The sequence below is a fragment of the Quercus suber genome, unplaced genomic scaffold (genome assembly GCF_002906115.3).
Source record: "Quercus suber isolate HL8 unplaced genomic scaffold, Cork oak 2.0 scaffold_211, whole genome shotgun sequence".
Lineage (NCBI taxonomy): Eukaryota > Viridiplantae > Streptophyta > Magnoliopsida > Fagales > Fagaceae > Quercus > Quercus suber.
In genome coordinates, this window is record NW_027069669.1 from 887,524 (window position 1) to 911,280 (window position 23,757).

At 36.4% G+C, this 23,757-nt stretch overlaps 1 protein-coding gene and 1 long non-coding RNA gene across 5 annotated transcripts; both read left to right on the top strand.

Annotated features, from left to right (window-relative positions):
* Nucleotides 1-334: 334 nt before the first annotated feature.
* On the top strand, nt 335-8,091 carry LOC112033604 (kinesin-like protein KIN-7G). Of its 4 annotated transcripts, none has more exons than XM_065779533.1 (14): nt 335-866; nt 1,267-1,620; nt 2,092-2,181; nt 2,287-2,387; nt 2,487-2,600; nt 2,675-2,756; nt 2,843-2,910; nt 3,000-3,065; nt 3,145-3,269; nt 4,254-4,590; nt 5,716-5,820; nt 5,899-6,870; nt 7,053-7,375; nt 7,472-8,091. In XM_065779533.1, exons 2-14 carry the CDS (start codon nt 1,410-1,412, stop codon nt 7,794-7,796), a joined length of 2,919 nt encoding a protein of 972 aa, XP_065635605.1. In that variant the 5' UTR covers nt 335-866; nt 1,267-1,409; the 3' UTR covers nt 7,797-8,091. The 4 variants fall into 4 exon arrangements, with proteins under 4 accessions (XP_065635605.1, XP_065635606.1, XP_023922159.1 ...); XM_065779534.1 differs by having other exon boundaries at nt 1,270-1,620; XM_024066391.2 differs by having other exon boundaries at nt 1,403-1,620.
* A 5,715-nt stretch (nt 8,092-13,806) lies between these two features.
* On the top strand, nt 13,807-16,742 carry LOC136070106 (uncharacterized). The gene is made up of 3 exons (XR_010631346.1): nt 13,807-14,229; nt 15,084-15,226; nt 16,000-16,742. It is a non-coding gene; the product is annotated as an uncharacterized LOC136070106 (long non-coding RNA).
* Nucleotides 16,743-23,757: the final 7,015 nt, after the last annotated feature.

Sequence of the window (23,757 nt, forward strand, 5' to 3'; positions counted from 1 at the left end):
TTTATTTTTTTTGGCAACTACTTAAAAAACCCAACTCACTAAACAGACTGTCATAATCTTAGAATTACAACTAATTTTACACCTATTTTTATAATTATTTGACATAATTCACCGTGAATAATGGAAGAAAAAATAATGAATTTATGTGAAAACCTATTAAATAGTAAGTTGTAGCCTGCATTTTATTCATTTTACTTTTATTTTTTGTGTTAGGACTTGGGAGTAAAAAATTATGTGAGCGCAGTTGCATGAGGTGAGAGAATGTCACAATCCTAGATAACTTTCTTTAAGTGAAAATAACATTTTCGCTGTCGATTTGGCAATGTGCCCCAACTATACGGCTGTGTTTGGTTTAGGTGGAATACAATACATTTTCAACTTGTTTTGTCTATTCAGTTTTAAAAATTAGTTTGTTGTATTAAAAGCAAGTTAAACAACCGACGTTTGAGTTTCAGATTTGGGGCCTCAACCAGCTCCGAGACTCCAACATTCTTCAACCAAACGCAGCCTAGTTGGTATTTCAGTTGAGTCCCGAAAATTTTTGTGTTTGGGTACACAGTTGAAAATATTCAGGGAATTCGATAGAATTCGTCAAATTGTGAACTACTTGTTTAATTCTGGGCAAGTTATAGTGGGATTTTGTTGTACAACGGGGCCAAATTTGGAAAAAAAAAAAGGAAAGAAACCGACACAGCCAAAAACAATAAAACTTTGGTCAGAAAATCAAATCCAAGACAAGCATTTTGGAGCTTTTTTTTTCCTTCTTCTCTGCACTTTACTGCACTGCACTGCAAACGGAGCTAATGAAGAATCTTCCATAGATCGCAAACATTCCTTGAAAATGACTGTGAAATCTGAAGCCCAAGGTGAATATCTCTCTCATTTTCTCTTTCTCTGTGTCTGTTTGCGTCTTTTTTTTTGGCAATGGCATTGAATAATCAGAAAAAATGTGGTAACACGAGAGGAAGACTTTTGACAGTCTGTAATTGGGGACCATCTTAGAAAAATATAAACTTTCCATTAAATTAACAGGACCCATGAAAATAAGGCTTTTTGTTATATTATATATCGAGTATTGTATATGTGTATGTATGTTTTGATATGAAGAATACAGGGTTTCATGGTGGAGACAAAACACTGAATAAAATAGGTGGTTGAATTAGCATTGACCCATGATTAGTTTGTTGAGGCAGAAGATGATTGTGGATGAAAAAAAAGTTTGTGTGGCCCTAAATGTTCTGATAAGTCCAACTTGCTTTATTGTAGTAGGAACCGTTATGCATTGATGGAACAGACTTAGAAAAGTAGTGGGGAGGCGAAGAAAGGAGACAGTGATAGGTGGTGTTTATTGGAAATATTTTATTTCTTGATATATGGTCTCAATTTTGAAACTTTCTTGGAGGTGAGACATGGGAGCAGCTGGTGGAGAGGAGATAATGCAAGGGCCGAGTGGCCGTGGGGAGAAAATATACGTTTCAGTTCGGCTGAGGCCGTTGAACGAGAAGGAGATTGCGAGGAATGATGTGTCGGAGTGGGAATGCATCAATGACAGCACTATCATATACAGGAGTAACCTTTCAGTTTCTGAGCGGTCCATGTACCCAACTGCATATACATTTGGTAAGGAAGTGCTAAAAGTACATTTTGGTGTAATTTGGTTAATGCATCTACTGGGTCTTATTCATCAAATTGTGTCCATTTTGACATACAATTGATGCAGCCCTCATACTTTTGCTGTTGATTGCACCCACTTTCAGTCAAATCTACTGGATAATGGAAGAAAATATTGCTTGAATTGATCTCCAATTTAGGAACTTAAAATATCTGTGTGATTTCCTATTTTGTCTTTGTTTTCTTTGTGAAATTCATTCTATGTAACTGATTCTGACTTATAAGTTTCGAACTCGGCCACCCTGGTATAATAAACTCTTTTCAGATGTTAAATTGGGTTCCTGTTTCCATTTGGTTTTATTAGAAAAAAGCATTTTGTATGAACGATATGTCTGCAACATCTGACTGACACGGATTTAATTTTTTAATTTTCTACTTATTTGATCTACGTTCTTTTGTTTGGCTACTTTTTGCTTCTAGACAGAGTATTTAGGAGTGACTGCTTTACAAGGCAGGTATATGAAGAAGCAGCCAAGGAAGTTGCACTTGTAGTTGTCAGTGGTATAAATGGTGAGTATGTTCTCCTTTTCTTTCTTTCTCACTATTCCTGTTTCATGAACTTTGCTTGAACTCCAATAATATCTGCATTATTCTTTCTGATAACCTGTCTTTCAGCAAGTATTTTTGCATATGGACAAACAAGCAGTGGAAAGACGTATACCATGAGTGGAATTACTGAGTACGCTGTAGCAGATATATATGACTACATAGAGAAGGTAATTAAAACATTAGGATTCATTTCTCTTTTTTTCAGTTATGCATTTCTTTATTTTCCTGGGGTTCCACTAATCTTTTAAAATAATGTGGATTTGTAGCACAAGGAAAGAGAATTTCTTCTGAAGTTCTCTGCTATGGAGATTTACAATGAATCTGTCAGGGACCTCCTAAGTGCAGATAGTACCAATTTGAGGCTTCTTGATGATCCAGAGGTGAATATCATTTTTGATATGCTAAGGACTGTAGAAGTAAGGTTCTTTGCACTAACAATTTGCTAACTTGATAGAGAGGGACTATTGTTGAGAGACTCGCAGAGGAAACAATCAGGGACTGGAACCATTTTAAAGAACTTCTATCTGTCTGTGAAGGTGAGCAATGAGGATGCTTCAAACTAGTCTTTCACTGAATGAATCGTGACTGCAGTTATAAACAACATCCTAATTTATCTTCACAGCTCAAAGACAAATTGGAGAGACATCCCTGAATGAAGCAAGCTCCAGATCTCATCAGATTCTCAGACTGGTATGACCAATTTCATTACAAATTTTGGACTGTTCGCCCTCCTGATAGTTTCTAGTACTTTGTTTCACAAAATATTGTGTTTGTGTCAGACAATTGAAAGTTCAGCACGCGAGTTTCTTGGCAATGACAAGTCAAGCTCCCTTACCGCTACGGTGGTATGAATTGTTAACGTTTTACTTCGTTTTAGGGGAGTGAGATAAAGCAACAATGATAATATTTTTTATTTTGCTACAGAATTTTGTTGACCTTGCGGGAAGTGAGCGTGCATCTCAGTCTTTGGCAGCTGGTGCAAGGTTGAAAGAAGGTTGCCACATAAATCGCAGTTTATTAACTCTGGGAACTGTTATTCGTAAGCTCAGGTTTGCTGGCCTTGCTTTTCTCTCAAAATTTTGACCTTAAACTTATTTATTTTCATTAATGAATGATTAGCAAAAGAGTTCTATTTGTGGGGAATTTTCTGGTGATGCTTTAGAATCAAGAGTAATTATGAAAGATGATGAATTTAATTAGTGTGGTTTGCAGTTTTTATTATTATTTATACACCTCAATTTTTAAGTCTGGCTTTATGATCTTTCGACCTTACTTAATTGAATTTGCCAGTGGAGTATTAACAGCAACCACATAACAGAGTTCTTCAACTTTAGGTCAACGTTATAGACAGTTATCTGGCTTATTACAAACAAATTTAATGCTTAATGAAACTGTGAACCATGTGGAAGGATTGAATGCAATACACATCCTATCAGTTCATTCATAGTTAGCAAATCTATGTATTGTCAGAGTATACAACTTCAACCATAAACTTAAAATAGAAAACATAGTCGCCACTTTAGGAGAAGATGATATTGTTGTGCATTGCTATAATGTGCACAATAGACAACATGATGCCCTGTAATAACATGAGTAAGATGCATTAAATCCTCTTCTCTGATAATTGCTTCTCTCATCCAAATGTTTTTTCTGCTGTCTTTCTTTCATGGTAGCCATTGATTAAATCATTTTAGTTATAATTTTCAGCTTTTGTCATAAAATTTCTTCCCTTAACTTGATCACAGTTGATCAAACATGGATATATAGTGCAATCAAGTAGCTCATTGCTTTGATATGATTTTGAATACTAAGGTACTGATCGTTATGGACTTTCTAGAAACTACTCAAAATTGTTAATGCAATTTTTATAAGGAACCTTGTGCATGTTTAGCCCCCCCCCCTTCTCTCTCTCTCTCTCCCCTCCTTTTTTTCCTTTCTGATATGTTCTTTTAGTGGTTGTGTGATTGTAGCCTAGCTTGGAATGAACAGGTCACTATATATACTAACAGAATTAACTTTGACATTGGGTGCAGCAAGGGAAGAAATGGACATATTCCATTTAGAGATTCGAAGCTAACCCGTATACTGCAGTCCTCTTTAGGAGGCAATGCTAAAACTGCCATCATCTGTACCATGAGCCCTGCACGTAGTCATGTTGAGCAAACAAGAAACACTCTCTTGTTTGCAAGTTGTGCTAAAGAAGTGTCAACTAACGCACAGGTCAATGTAGTCATGTCTGATAAAGCACTGGTAAAGCATTTGCAAAGAGAATTGTCTAGACTGGAAAGTGAATTGAGAAATTCAGGAACAACTTCTGTCACATCTGATTCTTCTTCATTACTGAGAGAAAAGGATCTTCTGGTTGAAAAGGTAATGAATAGACTTAAGCCTTCTGGGTCAAGTGGTGTATCTATATGTTATATTAACTACTCACTTTTTTCGTTAGTATCCAATGTGGGATTTCACTCCCAACAATATCAAATTTAGCTGCCTATTAAATCCCAGAGTACCATTGATGTCCTTTTCCTTGAAATAAAGATAAATGCTTACATTTTATCACATTTGGTGGTATATGTCAAAAACTATATGTACCGATGGAAACCTTATTAGAGCTGGCTACCTATGTAAGCATTATCTGTTTGTTCAACTGTGTTCATCTTGCCATAACTGATTCATATATGTCTATAGGTTGTATGATTTTAAGTGATACCCAGAATTTCTAAGATTTATCCTTGTCCTTTGACCTTTTTTTATTTTTATTATTTTAGCATTTAGAGCTTTGAAGTCACAAAGATGCATGAAAAGAACAGATTTATCTAGTCCTGCTCCTGATTCTTCGGAATTCCAGTTCAGCTATTGTTAGTATGTGATTAAATTATCATGAACAACAATGAAAACATATAAAACAGGGCCAATAGAGCATAAGAGAGGAGTGGCAAGCATGACTTGGAAAATAAATCTACTGAAGAATCTAAAAGTAGGGAAAACAGTAGAAGACCAAGATGATAATTTAGTTTTTAAGTTGAATTGACTTTTGAAGTTATCTTTTGATCTTCCTTGGTTTGATTAATAAAATCTATCAATGTATCCCATACTTGTTATTTTATTCTGAAAATATTTTATTAGAGCCTTTGTCACTCTTTCTTATTTCCTCCTTTTTTGTCCCCTTATAGTAGTTGTTTCTTTCATCTCTGTAAGAACTGCCTGCTGTCATATTTATGCTGAAAAGTCACTAATTGACCTCTTGACAGAGGCTCAAATATGTAGCCAACATTTGAAGCGATCCTTTTGTGTGTACCAGCCACCTTTTTTTGGGGGGACCCGGGGGGGAGGTGGGGGCGGTGCAAGTATGCTCTGGGATGTATGATCTAACTATGAGTTGATGCATTTCTTTAGGACATAGGTACATTTTTGCCATGCATGCAATGGGCAGCATTAATTTTATTGCCTAAAACCTTGAATTGTTGTGCTATTTTTTGTTTCCCCATCATGCAGCTGAAGAAAGAGGTCAAAGAGCTGACTTTGCAACTAGACCTTGCTCAGGCTCAGGTTAAGGATCTGCTACAACTGGTTGGTGATGATAGACCTGCAGTAGTACCGGTATGTCTAGTAGAACTAAAGCACCCTTTAACCTTGAGGTACTTTCTTTATCCTTAGTTCCTGTCCATCTTTTTCCAGGCAGATCCAAATCATCTTTACCCCAAATTGCGAGTGCGAACTTCATGGGACTTCGAAAATCAAATATCTGAGACGGCCATTTTGACAGATCCTAATAGCTTAGATGACGGCCATTCAAACGGACACAGTCGGAGTAGTTCTGATGATACCTTGTTTCAAATTCCTCAATTCCAAGAGAAGATCTTGCAAGCCATTTCCACCCCACCCTCTTCAGTTAATATTCCTAGTGTTGTTGGAACTCATCAGTATCAAGGGGAAACAGAAGAACAGACTGATGAAAAATCAGAGGACCTTTGTAAGGAAGTTCGATGCATTGAGATGGAAGAACCAAGCACAAACCTATATGAAGATTCAAGCCCAAACAGATGTGTAAAGTCAAATATATTAGATTCAAGCCCAAACAGATATGCAAACTCAAATACATTGTCTCCCACAGAAAACACAGCTACCTCAGGAGTGACGGTGGTTGATAATGGAGGTAGCACAAATCAAGAATTGGGTTCACCCGTATTGAAAGAAGATAAAGGGTTGAATAGCTTTCTTACAGATTTTGTTGTTCCATCCCCTGAAAAGCCATCTCCATGGCTGATGGAAGAAGATGCGCCTAGCTCTAGATGCTTGAGATTAACTCGGAGTAGAAGTTGTAAAGCAAGTCTTATGACTAGTTCTTCACCTTGGTTTGAAGAGGTAGAAAAGCACGAGAACACACCACCAATTTGGTTTGAGAGAGCCTTTACTGGAAGACCTGAGGGTATTCAGATGAAACTTGCTACCTTGAAGTATGATGCCATCATTGACAAGTTATCCAGAAGTAATTCTCATACGTCAGGGGGGAGAGCTACTGTTGATGAGCCTGAAGTGCAGGATGCCAAAAGTTCATCTGATCAGAATAGTGTCAGCAGAAGTACTTCAATTACTGGAATGAGTGGAATGGCCGATTGTCAGTGTGAGACTCAACATTCTGATCATGCGGTGAGTGTTTATAGAACACCAAATATATAACATGAAATCCAACAAGAATCTCAAAATCTAATGGACAATTTAGTGACATGGGCCTTATCAATATTTCCTTAACAGGAAATTTCTGAAAGATCAGTTTCTTTTGAAAATATAGCCACCATCATTTCTTTAACATGGATTTTCATGCCTGGTAGGTACTGGAGATGGAACCAAAGCCCCCAGCTTGCATAAAGAATGTAAAAGATGTTGGCTTGGACCCTATGCAAGATGATACAGGCAGTCCTTCAAGATGGTTTTCAGAATTCAGGAGGCTCCAAAAGGAGATTATCGAACTCTGGAATGCTTGCAACATCTCATTGGTTCACAGGACCTACTTCTTCCTGCTGCTATTTAAAGGTGATCCAGCAGATTCTATTTACATGGAAGTAGAGCTTAGGAGGCTCTCCTTCCTTAAGGACATCTTTTTGAGAGGTTCTCAAACTGTGGAAGATGGTCGGACTCTAACACCCAGATCAAGGTAATATTGATAACATCTTGTCTAAGAGGTTTGTTTGTCAAATTCATTTACTTTTGGTTTTGCCGTAGAGAATTTAAACGTGTCATTCATGAACAGCTTGAAGGCTCTACGTCATGAGAGGCAGATGCTGTGCAAGCAAATGAAGAAGAGGCTGTCTAAACAAGATAGACATAACCTCTACCTTAGATGGGGTATTGGGTTGAATACAAAGCATAGGAGGTTGCAGTTGGTACACCGACTTTGGACAGACACAAAAGACATGGACCACGTTGCAGAGAGTGCCTGTGTTGTTGCAAAGCTGGTTGGTTCTGTTGAGCCAGAGATGGCGTTCAAGGAAATGTTTGGGCTCAACTTTACACCCCGACCCTCAAGCTGTCGTAAACATCGTCATTGGAAACCTAATGTGAAGTCTATACTGTAAGCTTGTTTCTAGATCACCATATGGAAATTCGGGTGGATGTGATTCCTACCTCTTCATTTTATATAGTTGATTATCAGTTTACAGAAAATTTCCACGTTATGTAAATCTGATTCTGATTGCAATTGAATGTAAAAAAGCTTGTAAGTTGTTCAGGTTAATAGTACGTGTAACTGTAATCCCATGTTTTCCTCCTTTCCTGTAAATCAGCCTTCTCTGATGACTAATAATCAAGGTGGAAACATGAGGCCTATATACGGTTTCTTACCAATAATATTGAAGTTTCTTGATGTCAAAATTTTTTCATATACATCTCTACATTCTCCTTCTGGACATGCTTTTCCTAAAATACATCTGTGATCAGACGAAAAGTATGGTATTAATAGGTTCTAGTTAACTCCTAACCTATCTATAAAAAAATAAAAATAATTTAACCCATGGTATTTATGGCTTGGCCTACTAAGAGCTTTAAAATTTAATTGACACATCTTCATGTTTCCAACAGAGACGTCGAGAGTTTCTTCCTCATTGCAACTATCAAATTATCAAAATAAAGGTCTAGCCTTGCATTGATCCATAGATTTTAGCATGTAGAAGGTAAGTTGGGCTTGATTATATGAAAGTTAAGATGAGAGACTTCTTATGGACCTACATGAGATAAGAGTGGGTAGGTTTCCTCGAGAAAGCGTGTAGTTATTTTTAGCAATGACCCAATTTCTTGCATGATGTATTTAATTTATCCGTAAGTTTATTCATATGGCCATTATCCAAATTTGTTATATCCCACCTCAGATTCAAGTCTCTTAAATTTAGATTTGAAATTTGCTTGCTTACTAAACAGACACTTTTTTTTCAAGCATTTTCAAGTTACAACCCTATGCAAATTAAGCACAGAGCTCTTTGCTATATTCCTTACAAATAGTGATCTTATTCTTTAAAGCGTGCTTTTGATCCAACTTAAAGATTCCTTCTTTAATTGATCTTTGCTATGACTTAAATTGTAGTGACTTTTTTAAAAATGTATCTCTAATATTGTTGTAAGCTCTAAGATATTTCATATTTGCAATTATTCATTGCAAACGATTCTCCATTGTTTTCAAGTAATATGATGGATAAAAAACCCAAATCAAAAGGGAAAATTGTGAACAAGTATTTTTACCTTGGTTAGACAAAGTCGGTTCTTATGCCTTTATATATTCCAAATTTCCACTTAAATCTGTTTCCCCTGATCTCTAAAGCGAATTGGAGTCTCAATTAGAGATGACCAAAGTATTTGCCTTGCATGGGTGTCAATTAACATTTGATAAGCCTTAACTAACATTTGAGCATTTGATTGGATTGATTTTGGTGCTACATTAAAGATCCTAAAATTCCAGTCAGTTTGTCGATTTATGAGCAAATATCAGGTTTGTATTAAATGAAATATCTCTACATCAACGAAGTCACCTATTTTACTGTTACTCAAAAAAAAAAAAAAAAAGTCACCTATTTTACAATTAATTTATGAAAAGTCTACATACTTTGCTTTGGAAAGTATACACGAAGTTCATTGAAAAATCTAATATAATTTCCATGGAAAATTAGTCCTTAAACTGCATTTTGGCTCTTTTTTTTAAAACACATGTCATGATTCCCTAAAAAATTGTGTCCTAAATTGATTGATGAATTTATCTTATTTTTCATACATTATGTGCCATCATTTTATTAGGTCCAATTGCTTTTGAAATATTTCTCATATTTTATCACATTTGTCCCATGGCCTTTATCAAATCATGCATATGATTTACTCGAAAGACCAATTAATTGCTAATTAAGTCCATGTCATAGTACATTGTTTAGTGCATTGTTAATTTGTTATCCATGTTTTAATCCTTGCATATGTTTAATTTTGGGATTCCATTGAATCCATGTGACAGTCTCAATTGCTTCACATGACATTCTCATATCGTGCCACATGCCCCTTCTTCTAGTATATTCATTCCCATAGGCTGGCACAAGCTCGTGACATCATTTTTGTCATCTTCTCCAAATGGGGCAAGGAGGCAACCCATTGTTTCCCTAGACTCCACTATAAATTCTCCCACTTTCCATTCTCAGCATTATCAATTGTCAACCCAATCGGAAAACCCTACAGAATCACATGGCCTGCAGAGGATTTTCTCTCTGGCATCCTCATTCCCATCTCACCAAAATTTCCATCTTCCTTCATTATGAACCAAATAAATAAAAAATAAAAATAAAAAACCCTGTAAACCTCACAAAAAACCCAACCATCACCTTGACCAAAACCTAACACAAACCACCTCTCCCCCTAGTTTCCTCACAAAATCTCTCTTTAGTCTTTACCTAAGCCAAAAACACTAGAAATCTCCCTTTTCTCCACTTACAACTAGGTAAGACTTAAAAGCTCAATAGAATCTTCTGGGAAATACTTCACAACACACACTCATCAAAAATTTCAATAGATTTTCCTAAAGGAAAATAAACTAACTTTCAAGTGTAATTTTGATGGAGTGTTGCCATCTCTTCATCCATAATTGACTTCCAGCCTATAATAGACATTACATCCTAGACAAACTTAGGGGCCATAAGAAAAAAAAAATTATATGTGTGTGTGTTGGGGGGGGGGGGGGAGAGAGAGAGAGAGAGAGAGAAATAATTTTAGATTAATTAAAGTATACTTTTGTGCTTAAAGTTTGGGGTTGTTTACATTTTGACATTTTAAAATTTTTATTTTAATTTACGAAGGGCCAAATAGAATACTTAATCAAACATGAATGACCAATATGAAAATAACTCCAAACTTTAAGTGGCTAAAATGTACTTTAACCTTTTGGATTCAAAAATTTATATATGGCCTAAAGAATTTAAAAAATAAAAAGGTCACTTGACTCATATGTTTTAACATTATAGTTTGATATTGAGAACCAAAGTTAAATGTTTGAGATTGGGGTTTTGAGTAATGCGCTATTTGGATCTACCTAAAGGATTATTTGGATTTTTATTTTATTTTTTATATTTTTTTTGTCTATATGTTTGGTTTTTTTTTTTTTTTTTTTTTAATTTCTTTTTACTTGATAACTCTAATTGACTTTTTAGTGAAAAGAATATTGGACATATAATTAATTATGATACATATGACATTCAACTTTCAGGTCCACACTATTTCCTTAGAGAATGGTTAACTTTTACTTACTCTTTTAGTTGATTCTATAAAAAAAAAAAAAAAAAAAAAAAAAACTACTCTTTTAGTTGCTACTGTAATTATGACACAATTTTTTTTTTTAGTATGACATTGGGATGACAATTTTGCCCGCTTTCACCCATACAGGTTTCCCTGCCCCACAAAGGTGGTGGATGGGGATGGACAAATTTTAGCCCCACACCAGGGCGGGTGGAGATGGATTTAGACTTTTAGACCCAACCTCCCCCCTGCATTGATAAGGGTCATACTCTAAAACCCATTTATTTAAAAACATTCATCACTTATTTTATTTACAACAAGGCTTTCTGCCTCTTTTTTTCTTTATAGAGTTGGAAATAAGGTCCAATTTTAACATTTTCTTTTGTCTTTATTATAAACAAATTTATATACTATTGAATCTTTGATTTTGTATTATGAGATTTTTGTTTTTGTTTTGTTTTTGTTTTGGTGATATAGTCTTGTTAAACACTTTAATATTATTATTCAATTTTTGCTAAAAATTAGTTTGATTTGATGCGATAATTTATTTGTAATTTCAGGTATATTTTTATTTACGAAATAAGTTTTATTAAAAAAAATTGTAATAGTTGTGGGCAAATTAATAAGAGTAGAGTTTTACGGGGGGGGCAGGGATTTGCGGGCCCTAAGGGGTGGGGATGGGGAAGAAATTTTTTCCCATCATGCAGGACAGGAATAGGTAAGACAAAACCTTACGGGATGGGAGCGAAAACCCATTCTTCGGACCCGCCCGCTCCATTGCCATCCCTTAATTAAAAATGTTACATTTTCAATTATGAATATTTTTTAAACTTGGTATTGCAACAAAATTAAAGATAACTTTTTAATTTTTTTGTACATTGAAAGAAGCATTATGTATTATTTAATGAGAATCAATCATAAATGACTTTCGTAGTTTAAAGTAATGTTGAGTTTCATTTTTTAGTTGACAAAATGATTGAGCAGAAATGTATTAATAAATGGTCATTTTAGATATTTTATTTATTTTATATTGAATAAATATTAGTTTTATTTTTATATATTAATTTTAAATTTCAAACTTTAGTAATTTTTATTTTTTATTTTTGAATGGTCAATTTTTTTTTTCATGCTTTTTCCCCCTAAAGAAAAATCATGATTCCATCTCTGGCTTGTTTAGTCTATATTTTGACCCTTTTGTTTTATTAAAAAAAAAAAAAAAAAAAAACTTTGCTCATCTGCAAAATAAAAGAAAAATAACTAAGCCTTTTGCCAATCATTTACAATCCTATGCAGGGCAGTGAGCTATTTGCTATTCCTTACAAAAGTTGAATTTTTCTTAATTTGCAATGATCTAATTAGTTTACCGGGTGCTTAATTTGACTCTGCTGATGAGCCAGATATCAGCAGAGTGCAAATTTGTATTCGTTCTTTGTTTTGCTTCCTTGCTGTTGCAGCCAGAATTCTTCTCTATTCCCTTCCTATTGTTTGCATTGGAGTATTCAAGAATATATTGGTGTTACTGTAATTACTTCCAGAAGAGTTTTTGCAGTCCCCAGCGTTGTTTCAACCCTCAGCATTGTTTGACAAAAACGATATTACAGTTCATCAGCTGACGGTGGATCATTTATATCGTAACTATAGCCTGCAAATATATATTGTACTTTATTTTGAAATATATATTTTCAGTTTCTATGTTGTTTTAGAAGTGAGGTATGTATGCTTTTCCAAAACTCAAAAGTGTTGTACCTCAACTGTCTCCTTCTAAAGTAAGATTTGCGTTTGTTTCACTTGTGTAATGATCATTGTTTTAGGGTTTGTTTGTTTGTTTTATTTATTTATTTTTTTCTGCCTTTCCGTTTTTGAATGGATGTCAGGAATAGCACACTACGAGGCCTAGCAAAATATCGATGGCATACTGACTAAAATTTTTATATTTTGAGACCATTCAAATTTTTTATTTTATTCTGAATTTTTGTATTTTTAAAGGATAAATTCATGATTTTTTATTTATTTATTTTTTTTATAATAAGAATTGACATTTCTTTAGATGAAGACGATTACAACTAGGATTGGGTCTTCCAAAATTATCGATCTCTAATTATTAATTTTGATTTTTTTTAATAACTATAATTTTCACGATTATCTCTTATAGGATCTTTTAATGTATGTAACTATGTATGACCATAATGATATTTAAATTGAACAAAAATAAATGAGAAATAAGATTTTAATTGACTCCTATTACTCTTCTCAAGGACCAATTAAAATAAATAAATTTTAATTCCATGCTATATCCACTTTGAAATCTTTTTTTTTTTTTTTTAAAATAAAAAGCAATTTTTATTATGACCTAGATCAAAAACTCAAAATTTCACCGAGAAAGTGACCACTTTGCCATTGAATTCCATAAAGACCCATGATGATGTGAATTTTATCTCAGGTCAAATTTGGACTTTTCAAAAAAAAAAAAAGGAAGGAAATTCCTCTTTTCGAATATTGTGCACTCTAATAATGTGTTTTACTCTATTTGCATCATTTTAAGACTAAAAAATTTCAATCTCCCAAATATATGAAAGGTGAGTAGACTCTTCATTTATCTCTTTATTAAAATTAAAATCTTAGGCCCTGTTTGGTTTATTTTTTTTGTTCACTCATCACTCTTCACTCAATTTTCATCACTCACCACTGATCACTGATCTCTCATCTTTCATTACTCAAAAATACCCCAATTTCTATAACTCAGTTTGGTGGGTTGTTTGGGCGGAATATCTCAATGGGTTTTTCAATTCCAACACTCACCTTTATGTCACTCACTGTGTCCCACAAAAATCAATTGCAAATCAGATGTACAGAACGGTCACCAAGCCTACCCGCGTTGTCTCCTCTCTCCTTTTCACGCCCTTTCCACAACAAAACACTTTGTCCCCAACTTCAGAAACCCAAACACCACAGCAACGTCTCCACTCTCTCACCACTGATCTTTAGCTTTTCAAACCCTTACTCCGCCTCTCATTTTCTGCCCCTCACTTCTCCGCCTCCACTGCGTTAGATCCCTCCGTTACGAAGAGGGCAAAAGGTGCTTTAAGAGGATCCCCTGTCCTCCCTCATCTCGAACTCCAAAAACCCAAATGAAGGAATCCTAGACTCCCAACTCTAAACACAACCTTCAATGAGGTATCCCACGTTGCTCATCTTTCTCACCTTCAACTTGTAAACCCTTCGCAGCATTATGGGTCTACTGAAGAGAAATTTGTGAGCCCTCTATTAGTACGATCTTATTTCTTACCGTTTTTATGATTTTGTCTATATATTTCATAAATTTGTTACTTCAAAATAAGTAAATCTATCTTGAACAATCAAATGTTGTGAATATGAGGTTGGACTTGAAAATTTTTACGTTAGGTTTTCACTAATATGAAGATTGTAAGGTGTTGTTCAATTGAAGGGGAAAAGGGGGGGGGGGGGTGGGGGGGGGGGGGTTTCAATTTCTGTATCTTGTTTATGGAGTGTTAATAGACATCCTTTTTGTTCTGCTTTCAATTCTGTGGGTCTGCTGAGGTCAGAGAGTTGTGAGATCTCTGACTTTTTCTCATTACTTAACGTTTTCATGATGTTGGGTCTATATTTCATAATTTTGTTAACGGGGTTAGAAATTTGGGGGCTAGTCTTTTATAGGATTAATTTATCCTGATTGATTAAAGGAGTAATGGCTATTTGGGAATTTTTCTGAAACCTGTGGCAGGGTCATCTAAATTTTTAAGGCTATGTTGTTATTTGAATGAGAACCAAACCTTTTGCGGGCTCCAATATCTGCTGCCTAATGCTTGTTTCTTCAGAGTCAATTATGTAGTACTATGTTGTGATGACTGTTTTCTAAATGGCCTAATTTTTATGTAGCAAGATAAATTGTTTTTGTTGATGTTGTCTATTCCCATCTATTGAAACAACATTGACTATATGTGCATTGTGCTTCCCTGTTTTTGTGAGAGGAAGGAGAACATGAAATTACTATTTTCTCAGTTGCCCCTTACATTTGGAGTTTTGAATTATTATTGTGGTGCAAACCACAGATGCTAACTTTGTGTTGACTTGTGGCTACATTTCAGGCCAGGAAATTAGAAACCTAGTTTGTACAGACTCAAGCCTTGTGTTTGTGTGATATTGTGGCTATGTTTCAGGCCTGGAATGTGGAAACCTAGCTTGTATGCACCTTTTCTTGCTTTTCAACCTTAAAGTTAAGACCTTGCAGGTATTTTTTGAATTTAGGTTGCTTGGGAAACTCAGATTTCTTTTGTTTGATTGTAATTTACTTTGTGAAATAATCTTGAAGCACCTTCAAGTTTTGAATGTGAAGAACTTCAAATACGTTCGCATAGAAAATGGTTCACTGCACTAGTTAGAATTACTTCTATGATCATGCTTAAGTACCATCCCATTATTCTTGCACCATTAGTAATAATTGCAATCTGTGCACTGTCATACCTGCTCTACTTTCGTAATACCCTCAACCCCCTTTTCTTTCCCTTTTATTTATTGTATCAAAATATTTGGGCTTTGCATGACTTTAGAGGTTTGACGTAATTAAAGTTGTGTCAAATCTTTTTTTATTTTTTGATTAGTAACATATTTTATTACAGAAGAGCTAAGAGTAGTGTGAAATCTTGTGGGCATGCAAGCTTTTCTATTATATATGTATATATATATAAGTTTTGGTTTTAGTCTTAGTATTAGTTATCGATCTGGATTAGCTAACATGGTATTTATAGAACCACTTAGTATTATGAAATATTCACTCTATTGTGCTTCCTTTGAGGGATACTATATTATTTTCTTAAGCTTCCTCGTGTGTATATTCCATCAAATTGTCTTCATATATACATATAGTTAAGGGTAAATGAAAAGGATCTCATGGTCATGACACAGATCTTTATTTATCCCCTACACTTGGAGGTTTTCTAATACATGCTTTTTTTTTTTTCTTCTATCTTTGTGCCTTTTGAATTGGGTTGTCTATACATGGAGGGGTGGGGTTTCAAACAATGTCAGAGGCAAGTAGTTATAACACCAATTCTAGTCAACATTCATGTGACATGGACCAGTGTGTGGTGCGGATGTCTTTGAAGCTTCATAATTTTGGTAGGAGGTTTTATGGGTGTAGACATTGGAAGCCTGTGAGTATCAAATGCGCTTACTATTGTTTTTACTTCATGGTTAAAACCATCATGCTCCTCAACTCATGTACTTACTAGCTTTGTTAAATTTGTAAGATAGTGACCAACATTGTAAGTCCTTTAAGTGGTTGGATGGCAACACATGTAGGCGTGGTGTTGAAACAACACCAATTGTAATAGCTAAATTTACTAGGCTAGAGGCTGAGGTAGCCATAGCAAAAAACAATGAGACCGAAGCTTGTGCATTGTTAACAGAAGCACTTCAGAGGGTAAGAGCAGCGAAACGTGATGCTGAAAAAGCAAGGGATGCACAACGTATGGCCAATAAATACAAGACTGCTTTGGTTATCTCATGGCTGACCTTTGCCATATTATTTGTATTTTTTTGTATGTCTAGTGAGTTTGGATTACGGCAAATGTGTCTGGCATGAATCTGAATGCGTATGTGGGCTGCATAATGTAATATTATTAATGTTTTGGACATGGAAATGTATTGTACGTGTTGGACCAAAAATTATAGTGTAGGTGTTGGTCCTAGCTATGTATTGTACGTACTTTCATTTTGACAAAACTGTTGTATGTGTTGAACTCTTAGTAGGAATGTTTTGTCAACAACTTATATATACTATTACTGTTTTGTAAAATATCATATTATTTTACAAATAGTATGACAGTTTCAAATATACACACTCTAAAGAATATAACTCAGTTTTGTTAATGCATCTTCACATTGTCACCAACGGTTACATATCCATGCATGATTCATAATTTCATATAATTTATATAATAGTCATCACCAAGGTAAAAGCAAGTCTAAATGGAAATTTGCAATCAAGAATACATAACCCCAGTGTACACAAATTCAGTTTATACCACCAACTTCAAAACAACACGTTCCAGTGTACATAGCGCAATACTATTATAAACAAATATATAACATCTACTGAAAATGCACCTAGTAAATGCTAATCGCGTGGCCTATGCTACCAAGTCTATAAATATCAAAATGTAAGCATCTACATTGCAATTCATGTGCTATCATCAATTCCTATAGGTGACATAATCAGCCCACATAGCATCGGTGATGTCATCCCTAAAGTGGGTCATACGTCTCTTTGATGCTTTTGACATCTCCACAACATGCCTCTGGTTTGCGGTGTTGGTGGAAGCTCTACTGTTGCCACTACCGGGCGGAACAATAGGATTTCCTTCATATTCAACATTGTCCCATGTGTTAAACAATCCATCACAACGCTTATTAATGGGCATAAAATTGTGTAGACAACAACATGCAGTAATCACATAGCGCTGCCTATTGCGCTTGAAATTAGGCATTAAATTGAGGATGAGAAAACGAGTCTTTAGCACCCCAAACGATCGTTCAATAACCATTCGTAAGGAAGAGTGTCGATAGTTGAACAACTCCTTCTTGGTTGTTGGAGTCCTGTTACTAGAATGAAATTCCTAGGCATGATACCTAGTTGATTTGTGAGGTGGAAGGAAACTTGTGCCAATAGGTAGGCCTGAGTCCACCAAGTAGTATGATCCTACATGTCTATGAAGCTATTCAGAATTGGCATAAAAAACTATAACAAAAACATGTAAAAATTGATAGCTTTTGAGATTAGTTGTAGTACCCATGGGTGGCCATAGGAATCCATGTTTCGGGTCACCAATCGCTTCCTCAAACACCTGCGAGTCATTAGCACTACCTTCCCACCCCGCATTAACATAAATAAATTGTATATCCATGTTGCATATACACAACACATTTGTGGTTACGGTAGCCTTTTGTGACCTGTACGCTTGAGTCATATGTTTAGGAGGCCGAACACTCACATGGGTGCCATCCATTGCCCCAACACAGTTCTGCACATGACATAAGTACTGATGATGTATGTACCTAGTTAAATAGAATACGTTTACAATATAATTAAGTGATATATATTACCTCGAACCATGGGCAATACTTGTTCACCCGAAGATGTTCAGGGAGGCAAACTACATTTGGATCTAGCTTAATCAGATGTCTCACATACGAGTGAAGAGCCCGTAACACCCTGCAAAAGTGGCAGGACACCGTCTTAGTTGAGTGTTGGAACCTGTCTGCAACACACCTCATTTGGGTATTGTGGCCAAGTATGTATAACAACATGGCGATTGCCTGCGTGGCATCCACATCACCCTGCCCTTCCTTTAAGTATCCATGACTGATCAACTCATCCACTAAATGTAACAGATACGGGTGTGTGATGTGAAACATTTCAAAGCACTTATTAGGATTACTGTCAAGTTCATCCATGTATCCTTGGCCCGTGAGGATACTATCATGCATGGGCTGTTTATCATAATGTCGCTGCATATAGGCGAACATCTCACCTACCAAAGGATTCACAAAGTCAAACTCTACTTCATCTTCTGTATCACACTCTGAACCCCACCAGTCATCATCATCAGTATCATCACCAGTATCATCAGCATCCATGGCATCAAAGTATGATTTGTCAAAATCATAAGTCAGGAATGCATCTAACCATTCACTCCTTGATGCCATTGTCACCTACACACCACCATGACATACTATTAACCCCTTTTATTTTATACAGTAAACCTATTTACATTAACAAGCACTCAACAATAAACCAAGGCGAATACGAGAAATTATCATAAATATTCCGAATAATAAGTTCAGTGCTTGAACAACATACAGGACTGCATCAAGTTTAGAAAATAATAACCAACAAAACATATCAATGTTTTTGTGACAAAAGGTTCAAGTACTACAAGTACTGTCACATAATAAAATAAGATCCAAGTATCAATCCTCCGAGTTAATAATTTCCTCCATCTATGCCTGCCTCCTATTCTCTAGCATGCCTATGAACACCACCCTATTCTCCTTCACATGGAGAGCCCTTGAAATCTTTAAATATTCCTTGTCATTGAGATTCGTATATTGATTAAGCATGTCAATGGCTTTCCTTAGAGAACATGGATCACCTCCAGCTGCTGATTGGGCAAATTGTTCAGAAGTGCCACTTGACTTGCCCTTGTTACCTCTCCCTCGTCATTGCGGTGTACTCCTTTAGGGCCACAGTCATCTCACTGACTTTGTTGGACTTCTTTGCCACTTTCTTACCCTTGGCACTTGCTTCTTGCACAGGACGCTTGCCTGCAGCTTGGGTTTGGTCAACACCATCAGTTTCCTCCGTATTCCGAGGAATACTATCCAAGTTCGGGGTGTAACAGTCATCATCAAGATGGATAGGTGTAGCATCAACGTCAAGCTCATCCTTCAGTGCACGCTCTTCATCGCTGTTCAGTGCAGGTACGTTTGATGAAATCTGAAGGTGTCCAGTTGCAGTTCTGGGGGCAAACAACTACTTCAGCTTATCATAGTCAGGGCATCCCTTCTTTCGAAAGTTATTTGCGTTTCGATCAGCCTACAACAACACAAGCATAGGAACAATTGTTAGGCAGCAAAGTAATCACAATAATGCAAAGGCATTCAATACTAACCTGAAACTTGAAATGTGTAAAGTAACATACCGCCACCACATGCTCCCAAACCTCGTCAGTGCATGTAATAGTTTGGGTGGCCTCATCCTACCATAACCCCGTACGATTCAGCAATTGACTCCACTTGTGTTGTTTACCTCGAAGCCTATTATGCTTTTGGAAGACTTGCTTTCGGTTAAAAGTTTACCAGACCTTTTATTAAGTTCTTGTGTTATTGTTTCCCACATAGGGCCCTTTAAAACACCATTCTCCATGTTACCCTTAATTTGTTCCTCTGCCATAATCTCTATAAATATGTGTTCTACATGGGTCGGCCACCTTTTGTCTTCCAAATCTTGGGATTCATGTGCCATCTAATTCAAATATCTCACATGGGAAGATGAACACACTTTGTATTGATAGGTAAATAAATGAACAAGGAATATTAATGTGTTACCGTGACCAAGGAATGTTACTTTGTAAATAAATGAACAAGGAATATAAATGAACAAGGAATATTAAAGATAACACCATACATAGGTATACTCCAGTTCGTAGCTAAAATATTACATTGTGACCATGTAACATACAAAAAGTCAAAAGACCTTGGCATTGTTTTACTACAAAAATGGTCACTAATAGCTATAGGTGAGTGCATGTGATAGTATACGCTAACAACACCATAGTAGTCTACAAACCATAGTGGGAACAAAATAAGTTAGCCTAAACAAAATGGTTAGCTATGCACTACAATGCTTCGAATTCCACCAATCGCCTCTTATTGAGACGGACCAGCTGCCTCATCTGGACTAGCCCCCTCATTCGGATCCACCACTGGCTGCCCACGCCTTGGTCCATAATGAACTCCGTGGGCAGAACAATACTCCCTTCGGACAGTTTTGAATTGACGCATAACCTGCCTCTTGCAGAAATCCTTCCCAGTCCGAGTATTGAGACTGTTTGTGATCACATCCCACAATGGCTCACGGGGAAGCCCAATTGCAAAATTACCCAACATCCATTGGCCGAAGACAATGTCACAAAGTTCATCGACACATTCATCATCCCACCTCCTTAAATCCCTAGCCATCTAACAATAACCTCTGATCATGTAACAATCACATATAAACAAGAAACATTTCCATGTATTCAATCAAAGTCAGACAATAGTGTTTAGGGGTCTTAACTTAAGGTGCAATAGTTTTAACAAACTAAATCTAAGATTCTNGGATGCTTTAAATTACCATGTGGTTTGTGTAACGAAATTGAAGTGTTAATCAAGAGATTTTGGTGGGGACAACAAGGTGATCGAAGGAAGGTACATTGGGTGAAGTGGGATGAGATGACAAAATCAAAAATAGTAGGCGGGATGGATTTAGAGACTTAGCCATGTTTTAATGATTCTTTGCTAGCAAAACAGCCTGGAGACTTTTGCATAATCAAGACTCACTTTTCTACAAGGTTTTCAAGGCACGTTTTCCCCTAATTCCACAATCATGGAGGCTTCGGATTCAAGGATGGGGTCCTACGCATGGAAGAGTATTTTAGTTGGAAGGGAAGTTATAAAAAGGGATCACGTTAGAGGATAGGGAATGGTGAGAAAGTAAATATATGGTAGCAAAGGTGGCTTCCAAGGAAACACCCTCCGTACCTACCCACATGTAGCATTGAAGATTATGAAAATTCCACTGTAAGTTGCCTCATTGACCCCAGCACAAGACAATGGAACACAGACTTGGTGGACGGTTTGTTCGTGGAGGAAGATGCGGAGCGAATAAAAAAAATTCCATTAAGCAAGACGGTAACAGAGGATGTTCTTTACTGGCCTTGGTCGAACAACGGTGTATACAGCTGTAAGTCAGGCTACAGATTCCTCAAGGATGAAGCTGAACAGTTGGTCACGCACCATGTTCCACCGCTGCGAGACAAAGGGATGTGGAGAGCTGTTTGGACAATGCGTGTGCCGCAAAAGATGAAGAATTTTGTGTGGAGGGCCTGCCGTGACGCAATTCCAACGAAGCAAGCTCTGGTGAAAAGGACCATCATCACCGATCCATTCTGTGATAGGTGCGGAACTGAAACGGAAAATCCTTTACATGCGCTATGGGCCTGTTCAGAGGTTGATATTGTGTGGGCTGATCTGAGTTTGTGGAGTTTTAGAAACAATGTAGAGTTTGGGGATTTTAAACAGCTGGTGTCGTGGATAGCTGCAGAAGGAAAGCACCTCGAGCTCTTCGTGTTTACAGCTTGGTCAATCTGGCAGCAACGCAATAAGGTCCGGTCCGAGCAGCGGCAACAGCACTCCATCAAGTTGCAGAGGTGGCACGAAATGCTTTGGCTGAGTACCACTCCAAGATAGCAGATACGAATGTCCAGGATGCACCCCGCTGTCACCGTTTGCAGATAAATGGCGGCCACCTCCAGCGAACGTGGCTAAAATAAATTTCGACGGAGCAGTGTTCTCAAAAGAAAATAATTCCGGGATTGGTGTGGTGGTCCGGAATGAGCAGGGGTTGGTGCTGGGCTCTTGTTCTAAGAGATTACCACAAGCTTACAGTGCGTTAGAGATCGAAGCTATGGCAGCAGCAACTGCCTTAGCTTTCGCAAGCGAGTTGGGTGTGAGGCGTGCTGTTCTTGAGGGAGATTCCTTGGCTGTAATAAAAGCTTTGAGAGAGTGTGATTATCCTTTTACTCCTACAGGTCTTTTGCTGGAGGATGTTAGCCTGTTTTCTCACAGTTTTGACACTTTGCTTTACTCTCACACAAGAAGAGAAGGCAATTCCGTAGCACATAATCTGGCTAAATACGCTATTAGCATACCAGATTTTTTAGTGTGGATGGAGGATGTTCCACACACATACAGTATTTTGTACAAGCTGATTTAGCTTGCTCCAGTTAATAAAGGTTCATGCAGTTCTTTCTCAAAAAAAAAAGCATATCCACGCTCATGAATTTGATTGAATGAACATATCATTGATTTTGCCAATAAAATTCTGCTTTAAGCCAGACTATGTAAATACAACATGAAGACTTTTAAAAAATAGGTGTGCATCTAACTAAAAGTTTATATAATCCTATCATATGGGATACCAAAATTATTTTTACGTCATAGATTATATGCCAAATATTTGTGGCTAGAATCATATAAATTGTTTAGATTTTCAGAAGGGATAAATGCTATCATGAGTTCAGTATCTCAATTGTTTGTTAATATATGAACTTATGATCATCTTTATGCTTATGATGGACCTACCACTTTCATGCAATTCGAAGGCATCCCAAACAATTTGGTCCAACTTGGTCCAAATTGGTCTTCATAGGTAGTACCATAGCATCACAGATAACTCAAAATTTAATATAAATATAGTTGAATGCAATATGATTATTGGTGACTGTGCCATACCGCATACCATTTGACATTTTCTGTAACACAGCAAGAGAAGCACTTGTTATCTTAGAAGACAATCCCTTGCAATATGTAGCCCATTGGTAAAATTGAATATTATCTTCAATTCAGGGAATCCTAATATATCACTTAAAATGAGAGAGAGAGAGAGAGAGAGAGAGAGAGAGAGAGAGAGAGAGAAGTTTTGGTAGAGGAAGAGAAAATAGAGTGGTGGGACTATTAAGGTTAGACTGTAATTTTTTTTTTTTTAATTTTTTTAGAGTGATTGTATGTCTTCCTTGACAGTACATCTCCATTAGTTTACACAAGAGATCTGAATTAAGACTTGAAAAATGAATAGGAAGATTGGTTTGTTTAGATGGGATCACTGAATCTGGACCGCAAACTATTGTTCACAAAGAAGCTAAAGAGTGTATATAGTTTGAAGGGAAGCTTGTACAGATGAAGACAACTTTAAGTGTGTTAGGGTCTTGGCTTTCAAGTTTCATCTACATGTGGGGGAGGAGAAAGAGAGTTTGTAAGTGGGTTAAGGTCTTAACTTTCATCTACACATGGGAAATGATCATGCTTAGGTCATAATATGTAAGAAAATAAGGGAGTTTGGGTTTTTCATAAAGTTTGGTTTGATCTGGTTTAATCTTCAATAGGAACCTATCTTTTAGATAATAGTTAACATGATCTTTTGGGTAACAGTAAAATAAAATT